We start from the raw sequence: 10,000 nt of genomic DNA, 5'->3' as shown, positions 1-10,000 counted from the left end.
CAGAGAGGGATCTAGAAACTGTGCATGAGGCAGTGTGCACGTGAGCCTCAGGCGCCTCCTGATTGGCCTGGATCGGTAAGTCAACCAATCAGTTCACAGTGTAGGCGGGCTTTTATCTCTTCTCCCGAACCAAATTTATCAGTTCAGTGAATCTGAGAGTGTCTGAGAAGAAATTTAAATAATAAAGATAAAGTGTTCTTCCAGCAGGTTCCCGAAGTACGTGTTTTTTTTCTATATACATTACTGTATGTAATGTTCTGCATCTATGGTAACTTAGCCATTTTGAGTAATTTGGCCTTACTATACGAGTCAACATACTGGTCCTTCACAAGCCTCAGAATGATCCATTTCTACCTCAAATTTTCAAAAGCTCCGCACCGCCCTGCTGATAACCCTGCTGATAACGCCCTGTCCTGTGGACACCTTCCCCCCCGCTCGGTCGCTTTGCTCCCTCGCCATTGATGTTTTCCCCCTTGTGAATTTTTTTCTAGAAAAAACCCTGATATGTACACATACATAGATACACACACCTCAGCAATGACGTTATGAACACATCAACAACAATATTATGAAAACATCAACAACAATGTTATGAAAACATCAACAACAGTGTTATGAATACACTCATTCATCACTAGTACTGTTCTCCTGAACATGACATGTGTGGGGGGGGGGGCGGTCATGTGATGATAGTTACACTATTGCTACATCAACAACAAACATCTCTCCTTGGATCCAGGACTTACCAAAGACAAGCAGCTCAGCGCTGTGATTGGCCGTGCCAGCGCTGTTGCTCGCCATGCAGCAGACCGTGTTCACGCCGTACCTCCCACCTCTGACGAAGAGGAAGCCCCTCTCCACCCAGGCCTCTGATTGGTCGTCTCTGCCGTCCCTCTCCAGGGGCCTGCCGTTGTGGAGCCACTCTACTGTGGGCTCCGGCGTGCCGCCGGCGTGGCAGGTGTAGCGGGCCGTTTGGCCCACGGGCAACACGTGGGTAGAGGAGTGGAACTCTGTGATGCTGGGGGCCTCCTCCTCCTCCTCCGTGAGCATCACTGAACCTGAAGAAACCAGGAGGAGAGGAGTGAACGTCTACAACACGGATCTAGAGATGCAGCGTCAGACACTGCCTTCACTCTCTCCTGACACCTGTCCACTAGAGGGCGACCCAGGGGATTCACACCCAGTATTCTGGCCTGCCTTTTCATACATGATTGAGTATCACAGCAGTGTCTACAAAGATTACCCAGGGAGGGGAAGTCACTCCACAAAGAGATTAACGGGTCAGGGGCGGAGCTTGAAGAGAAGAACGCCAAAACCGTTCAGCAGCTCCAATAGAAACTAGTGCAGGTGAACCCAGAAAGGGTTGAACCTTGTGATCTGACCTCACTAGACCACAATAGAAACCTGACCTCAGTAGACCACAATATAAACCTGACCTTTGTAGACCTAAACACATCCAACAACCTTTCAACTCTTAAAGAGTGTATTTACTGTATCTACGGCACAGAGAACAGAAAGGAGGAACCGTTCTCCACTCATGAACACAAACAAAGTCTACGGACCCTCTTTGTTCCGCTCAGCCTCCAGATGATCCAGGTCTAGGACCTTCTCACAGATCCAGTGGTGCAGTCTGTTACACGGTTCTTCAGACCAGCCGTCCTCCCCTGCTACGACGCAGTCTCTTGCTCCGCCGTCATCGCGTGGTTTAACGTGTCTCCAACTGAGAACCACGAGGAGGAGACAGTGGAGGTCAGTCTGTCACTTTCAGAGAAGAGATGCTGCTGAACAGAGTCTTCAGCCTTACCTTGAGGTCATGGGGGTACCATCCACCCACTTGTGGGTCCCCTCTTTCTCTCGATCACTCAGTCCAATCCAGGAAGTATCCATCAATCTGCTGACAAACGCCTGTTTCCAAAGGTAATAGCATCTGTTGTTAGGCAACACAGATGAACACACGCACACACAAACACACACACACACACACACACACACACAGACACACACACACACACACACCACACACACACACACATACACACGCAGACACACACACACACACACACACACACACACACAGACACACACACACACACACCAGTTCTTCTCTGCTGTTGATGACCACCAGGTCTGCCTTTCTCTTCTGGCAGTCTTCTCTACTGGCCCTCCAGCCCTTCTTAGTGGTAGAAACACGGTAGAGACTCTTGTCGTGAAGCATCCAGCCCTGAAGCGTCAATTCATCTGTTGAATGTAAAAGAACATCCTGAACAAACAGAGAACTGCTTATCTTACGGTCTTCGTTACGGACACACAACCCTGAGACCTGACCTTAACAGACCACATAGAAGCATGACCTCAATAGACGACAATAGAAACCTGACCTTAGTAGACCACAATATGAATCACAGAAGCAGAGGGTGTTTTTGAAGTCCGTGCCTTCACGGACTTGCCCCCCTCTACCTTCAGGAACTCCTCACCCCCCCGACAAACTCACGTACACTCCGTTCAGGATCCACTCACACCCTCCAAACCCGACATACGAAGCTGTGCACCATGGGTGATCGGGCCTTTTCTGCTGCTGCCCCTAGACTATGGAACGCCCTCCCTGACCACCTGAGGGCTCCACAGACTACAGCTCTTTTTAAACGGAACCTCAAAACCCATTTCTTTAAAAGAGCATTTAGCTAAACTTTCTTTGAGGTTCCCCCCTTTTAATAGTTTTTTTTGGTATTTTTTTCTCTGTAGCACTTTGAGATTCTTGAATATAAAGTGCATTATAAATAAAATTTATTATTATTATTATTATTATTATTATTTTTGAAATGAATGTTAATGACGCGATTGATTTAATAAATTGGATAAAACCCTCACCGAGTTCATCCAGTAAGTGCTCTCTCCCCTCTTTCCAGGGTGACGGTGAGTCTAGGACAGGACAGAGGAATACAGAAGATATGAGCTCTAAAACAGAACAACATCGTCTCTAAGCATCACAGGACCCACAGCCAACCAAACACAAAGTCCATAATTATTAATACTAATAATTAATATTATTAGTATTAATAATATTAATACTAATTAAAATAGCAATAACTACAGTTATCAATATCATTATCGTTGCTATTGTTACAATTATTCATATTAGTTGGCCTAACACAAATTCTAACAAATACAATAATGATCATTATCATTGCTATTATTACAGGTTGAGCGCGCGCATTGCACGCTCAGCCTCTAGTTGTAATTAAACCCATAGCTATAATGTGGAAACCCCAGTCGATAATGTAACACATTTCTGAGCACATAATATAATTACATTTTACCTATAATGTTACAACGTATAACATTTAGGTTCAGCTATAACGTAATGAAGCAAGCATAATAATTTCCTCTCTACGTTATGAAGCAAGCATCTTTTGCCCGCCAACGGAGCTTCATGCCAATTCATTGTGAACCACGGCCGAGATAACCACCGTAGCATGTCTTTACCTGTTGTGGAAGAGGGAGGGACGGCGGAGAACCAGACGCAGTCGATTCATGATATCGTAATGACCATGGAAGAGGCAGTGAATGAAGTATTGATTAGACAGCGATTTATTAGATACCACCGCTAATAAACCGTTGGAACACACAGGACCGGTAACCCTAGCAACGCCGGTAAACAAACCCCTCGAAGCCCAATCCCGACGCGCTACGGCCGTCCGGAGGCTCACACAGCTTCTGGCCGTAATATTATACATTACATTGATATCATATTATATACTATTATAGATAGAGCTCCGGGAGTGCAAACGGCAACAATCCCTTCTCCTCCATGCTGCGGTTCACCCGGTCGGCACTGCAGGGAACGGTTGGCCGGTTGAAAGCTGATTGGCTGTCACGTTACGTCACTCAGTGGCCACGCTGTTGAACGCTGATTGGCTGTTACGTTACGTCCCTCAGTGGCCACGCTGTTGAAAGCTGATTGGCTGTTACGTTATGTCACTCAGTAGCCGTTGAATGCTGATTGGCTGTCATCACACGAATGTCGCGGTGAAGTTCAAATATTTCAATATCATCCCCATAGATATATATAGAACACTAGATACGCCACGCCCCTCTCAGCCGCGGCACACGGAGCCGCCATCTTGTGTGGGTCTTGAGTAGGTATTCTCAGACTGTCAGACAGCCATAGATATATATGTTCACAGCTCATTTCTCAAAAAAAAACAATGCCAGTTCATTGTGCTGCTTTCAAGTGTGTACACCGTCGTTCAGTACAAACCAGATCAGAGGGAATCACTTTATAATTATATATAGTTATATATAACTATATATATATAGTTACATATATACATATATATGTGTATATATATATGTGTATATATATATGTGTATATACACACACATATACATATATATATATATACACACTTTTTAACATATAAATGTCATGTGTTAAAAAGTGTGTTTCTTGTATAACATAGAGGGAAAAAAAAATCTTACTACCACTTAAAATCAAACATGGAATATCAACTATGATGGTGTCATCCACCTTTTCCACCACCTTTTCCACCACCTCATCCTTTTAGTGTCATCCACTGAGCCATCACCGCTCAAATTTGCTACATCTTTGTATGAATTTTCCATATGGTGTAATGCACTAGACAGCGGGTTGACCCATTAAAGATGGCAGCCGCGGTGGCCGTCAGCCGACCGGAGCTCAACATTGCCGTGACGTATCTAGTGTTCTATATATATCTATGATCATCCCACTGCAGACACAAATGGGCGTTCTCGTGTGGTGGGGGTTCCCGTTCACGCAGACTGGAACGCCCCCTTCTTATTCTTCGTCGCCTTTCTCGCTGAACTGTATTCAAATGTCAAAGTGTACTACTCCGAAACCATGTAAATAGTGTTCTAAATAAACTTCCAAAGTTTTTCAAATCTTATTTGGAAAATAACTTCACATGGTGTGTCTTTTCACAATTTATTCGTTACCAGCATTCGTAGTGTTGATCAGCAGTGAAATAGTCTGCCGCTGGGGTTGACAAGTTACCGGACTACTACCCATGCAAGTGAACGGAGCGTTCCACGGCATTGAGAAGACCCGTGTAATAAAGGCCTATAATATTTCTGTTTATGGCATAGATTTCTCCTCAGATTAGCCCAATAAAGCAATGAGACAAAAATAACACAAACGCTTGATCAAAGGCCCGGCCTTTGATCGAGTCTCTACGTTGAATTTGTATGGAGTCATGTCGCCCCTTCGCGTTTGGTGTGGACGCACCTTCACCTGTGCGACAGGCCTGCTATTCTATAGCAGTAAGATGTTTAAAAAAATAACGTCTAACCTGGGCGAGTCGCGGTGTGTGCGTGTGTGGTCTTACCTGGGCGCGTGTGTCGATGACGGAGCCGTTATGTTTGAAAACATAACGTGTTACCTGGGCGAGTGTCGCTGCGGTGTGTGTGCGTGCGTGTTTGTTCTTACCTGCGCGTGTGTCGATGGCGGAGCCGTTACGGTTAAAACATAACCTCTTACCTGGGCGAGTGTGTCGCTGCCTTTGTATTGGCTAGTGGTGTGTGTGCGTGCGTGTGTGTGTGATTCCGTGTATGTTTGTGCACAGCTGCGTATGTGTGTGGTGTGTTTGTTCGGTGTGTGTGGATGCGGTGTGTATGTGCGTGCTTGCGGTGTATGTATGCGTTTGCGTGTGCTGTGTGTGTGTGAGAGCTGCAGGCTGCTTGGCACGTGCACACTGACCAACTTGAGTAACTGGTGCGACAGGCCTGCTATTATATAGAAGTAAGACTAGAGTGTCCGTGTGTGCGTTGCCTGCGCTCAACCTCTAGTAGTTTTTAAACCCATAGCTAATAATATGAAACTGCCCGTTCAGCACGGAGGCAGAACGGGTAGAACTCATCGCCATCATCTTAAATGTTACTGTCGATATTCTATTTAATTTCTGAGCGCATAATGTAATATAATTAAATATTAAAAAAAAGAATTGCCTATAATGTTACAACGTATAATATATTGGTTCACCTATAACGTAACGAAGCAAGCATAACAATTTTCTCCTAACTTCATGAAGCAAGCATAATATTTTTAAGTTTGCCGTATTTGTATATCAGAAGATTCGACCCTGAGGGTTTTTCACACTTGATGCTTTATCTGCGGGCATCGATGTCGTTCAGACATCAGCAGAATCTAGGGGGGTGGGCTTGCAAAGGGCGGGATTGGACGCATGGTCGAAGTTCGCAAGAGGCGGGATAAGTGCGGCCGCTGACACTGTAGTTTGTTTTGGTTTGACCGCAGACAGCACGGAGGCAGAACGGGCAGAACTCATCGCCATCATCTTAAATGTTACTGCAACGATGCATCATATATATTCTGTTGCATTCACAACATCCGAAGAATCGATCAATGAAAGATTAGAGCATGAGTTAGAGACAAATTCAAGAAAAGACGAAGAAGAAGGGTGTCGCGAACGATACTGGAGAAGGAGAGTGTATTTTATTGCTTAAAGGTCCCATGGCATGAAAATCTCCCTTTATGAGGTTTTCTAACATTAATATGAGTTCCCCTAGCCTGCCTATCGTCTCCCAGTGGCTAAAACTTGCGTTCGGTGTAAAACGAGCACTAGGTATCCTGCTCGCCTCTAAAAAAAATAGAAGCTAAGGGGCGCTGATTTGTAATGTGGCCCCATATGGGCGTCATAAGGGGCCAAGTTACCTCCCCTTTCTCTGACTGGCCCGCCCAGAAAATTCGGCCTGCCAATCGGACAATGAGCTACGACCATGCGAGCGCCACATGTGTGGTGCTTTGTAGTTTGGATAACCGTTCTGCTTTGATGCTATGGCGCATAAAACGTCGGTTCTTTGACGTCCCTAGTAATTCCACAACCAGACTGTAGTTGGAGTTATCTCCGCCATGGTTGAGAAGGAATTGGGGGAAAGGAACTTTGGCTTTGACTCCCTGAAGTACATGAACCATGACATTGAGGAGAAAGGGATTGATTGTTGTATGCTTCGTCATTGCGATACATCCACTGTAAGCAGAGCGCATGGTACCTTGGCCTCAAGCTGCTCAGGGCCACACCCCCACCCTCCTTCTTGACCCGCCTCTCTCCTCCTCATTTGCATTAAAGCTACTGACACAGAAACGGCACATTTGGGGAAAGCTCAATGTGCGACTGCCCGTAGTGGCTGTAATTCTGCACCACGGCTGAATTTCAGGAACATCTTCAAATACTGTGTTTGGGGCCAACTAATACCTATATTAAAGCATCCATGAAGTAGCATGCCATGGGACCTTTAATTTCCCATAGCACAAACACTGGGACAAATGCAGTTGATTTCTTGTTTAAACAGGGTAAGAAAACAGGGAGTGGAAGGATGCGACCATATAATGTTCAGCTAACTGTTGGGGGATTTGTTTAATGGAAAGTGTAGTAGACTATGCATGCAAATCAATCATTCAATAGCTTTTACTGTTATTCAGGGCTCAAAGTGCATTGATACAAAAAAAAATGCATGGCAACTACTATTGGTTAGTTGGAAATAATAATAACAAACAGCTGAAAAATGTGTTCATGTTACAACAGCTAAGGCAGCAACCTACCTAACTTTCGTGAACTAAAGCACAGGCTTGTGTGGGGGGGGGGGGGAGGGTGAGGGGGGGGGGGGTGTGAGGGCTAGATTACAGATTGTGGCTACCTGACGTGAGAGATGTTTTTTTTTGTTAACAGAAGAATGCGTCATTGAGATTAAACATCTCTTCAAGTGATCTGGCCAAGACAAGCAGCAGTAGCCTACAGTCACACATAGCCTATACATAAAACATAAGAAAAATAAAACAACTAATACAGTCGGCAGGGGGGAGGGGGGATTTCAATATCACAAGACATTTCTGGAGCCTCAAGGAGATGGAGAATGTTTAAAGAAAAATAAGGTTTTGCAAAAAAGTGTCTTTGATGGACATAAGGCTCAGGTGGGAGAGTGTGTCGACGGCGGGGCTGTTATCTCAATCTTGCCGTTGTCTTGAAACATCTGCATCCGCGTGTGTGCAGTGTGTGTATGCACGTGCATGTGTGTGCGTGTGTGTGTGCATGTGTGTGTGGTGTGTGTGTAGGCGGTGTCCTGCGCTGCCCTTGTCTTGAAACGCCTGCATCAGCACGCCCGTGTGTGCAGTGTGTGTGCATGTGCGTGTGTGTTCGTGCACGTGTGTGTGGATTGTTTGTGTGTGTGTATGCTGTGTTTATGGGTGTGCGTGCGGTGTATGTGTGCTAACCCTATTATTATCACTAAATCTAACAAAAACAATATTTAACATTATCATTGCTATTAATACAATCAATGATATGATTACTGTATTGTAATTCTATTCAGGAGGATAGGATTTAGACTCACTGAAGCGCAGGGAGATGAGGAGAATACTCAGCAGTCCGATGCTCACAATGACAGTGATGTGAAACCATAGAGCTGTTTAGGAGTAGGACACACACACACACACACACACACACACACACACACACACACACACACACACACACACACACACACACACACACACACACACACACACACACACACACACACACACACACACGGTCACTTTGGCTAAAAAAAATCTAAACATAAATCTTAAATGTATTTGGAGGAAATCATACTTTTTTGGATCATTGTTTTGGACTGGATTATTTCTTTTAAATTCTCTATAAAAGGGGCACCTACCAAATCTTCTCTTCTTGGTCTCCTCCCGGTCCGAGATGGTGACCATTGTTACTCTCTGACGGCTTCCACGGCGTCTGGACTTAGCCTTCTTCTTTGCTCTACCAGCTGGAAAAACAACGTCACTTGTTTTCATTCTGACCAATTATCAGCTTGCACTCTGATACCATCAGTGTAAGGAAATGTTTTTCTTCGACTGCACACAGACTCACAAACGCACTCAAGCACACACACACGGACACACAGAGTAATGTACACACTGATATATTCATACTGCGTGGCTGTCATTCACAGTCCAGACTCCCTACGGTCTGCAGAATCCCTCCCCGTCTTGAAGAAACACCTGAAGACCTCTACTGAGAACACCTCAGTAAGTGATGACTGGTACTGTGGCTCTCGTGTTTAGAACACACTTAAGCAGAGCAAGTACTGGTCTCTAGCATGCATGTTATTATTCCCTCATTATTGTCATATACGCGCACATAGTTATACAGTAATACACACAGAATCACATACGTACACACACAGTAATGGAGGGGGGACAACATGTGGCCTGCGTGTCACCAGGGTCTTTCACATCGGCCCACGCAGAAAATATGGGGACATGTTTTGTGGGATAATTTAAGATATGTTCATATGAATGACAAACTTTATAGAATTATGTTAAATTCATAAGTACACCTGATATCACTTCAGTTAAATGAGCAGCCATTATTAAAAGACAAAATTGTTGATTACATAAACCATAGTCACTCTAATTTCACGTTGCACTACCATTAATAATAAGTCATGAAAAAACTAAACTTGTGTTCAGCTCCCTAAAGTTACTCTGCACTCTGTTCCACGTATATAACGGACATATATCATAAAACACACAACTACTTGAGATGCCTATCAGTAGTCCGTAACTCATGGGCGTAATCACACGTATAGGAAGGTTAATGTGAGCTTTTTGTCTCGAACACACACATGTCGTTAATTAGGAGAATAAATCTGTCTGTAGGGTCGCTGGTTCATCAGGTCGGTCCCTTTGGCTAAAAACGTTTTCTAAAAGTACATTTCAAATGTATGCAGATGAAAAGACGTTTTTTTAATGGATTATCTATTTTAACTCCTCTCTAAAGGGCACCTACCAAATCTTCTCTTGCGCTCCCTCCGGTCCAAAGACGTGTCCTCAGGTTCCTCAGAGAGTCCAGGGTCCGGTTCAGAGATGGTAGCCATGGTTCCTCCCTGACAGCTTCAGATACGTCTGCTCTCAGGAGTCGGTTCTGCTATATCAGCTGGAAAAAACACGTCG

At 44.7% G+C, this 10,000-nt stretch overlaps 1 protein-coding gene across 2 annotated transcripts in view; it reads right to left on the bottom strand.

The window, feature by feature from the left end:
- Positions 1–684: 684 nt before the first annotated feature.
- The window catches only part of LOC130378798 (uncharacterized), an 18,923-nt gene continuing 9,607 nt past the window's right edge, over positions 685–10,000 (bottom strand). For both annotated transcript variants that reach the window (XM_056585423.1, XM_056585424.1), the window contains exons 3-10: positions 9,837–9,983; positions 8,707–8,811; positions 8,383–8,454; positions 2,869–2,919; positions 2,096–2,238; positions 1,805–1,905; positions 1,563–1,720; positions 685–1,058 (exon numbers count right to left, since the gene is read on the bottom strand). In XM_056585423.1, the coding sequence (XP_056441398.1) occupies positions 694–1,058; positions 1,563–1,720; positions 1,805–1,905; positions 2,096–2,238; positions 2,869–2,919; positions 8,383–8,454; positions 8,707–8,811; positions 9,837–9,924 (1,083 nt within the window). In that variant the 5' untranslated portion in view covers positions 9,925–9,983 and the 3' untranslated portion in view covers positions 685–693. The remainder of the gene's footprint in view (positions 1,059–1,562; positions 1,721–1,804; positions 1,906–2,095; positions 2,239–2,868; positions 2,920–8,382; positions 8,455–8,706; positions 8,812–9,836; positions 9,984–10,000) is intronic.

This window comes from Gadus chalcogrammus, unplaced genomic scaffold (assembly GCF_026213295.1).
Source record: "Gadus chalcogrammus isolate NIFS_2021 unplaced genomic scaffold, NIFS_Gcha_1.0 GACHA102, whole genome shotgun sequence".
NCBI classification, from domain to species: domain Eukaryota; kingdom Metazoa; phylum Chordata; class Actinopteri; order Gadiformes; family Gadidae; genus Gadus; species Gadus chalcogrammus.
This window is presented reverse-complemented; position numbering and strand designations above follow the sequence as displayed.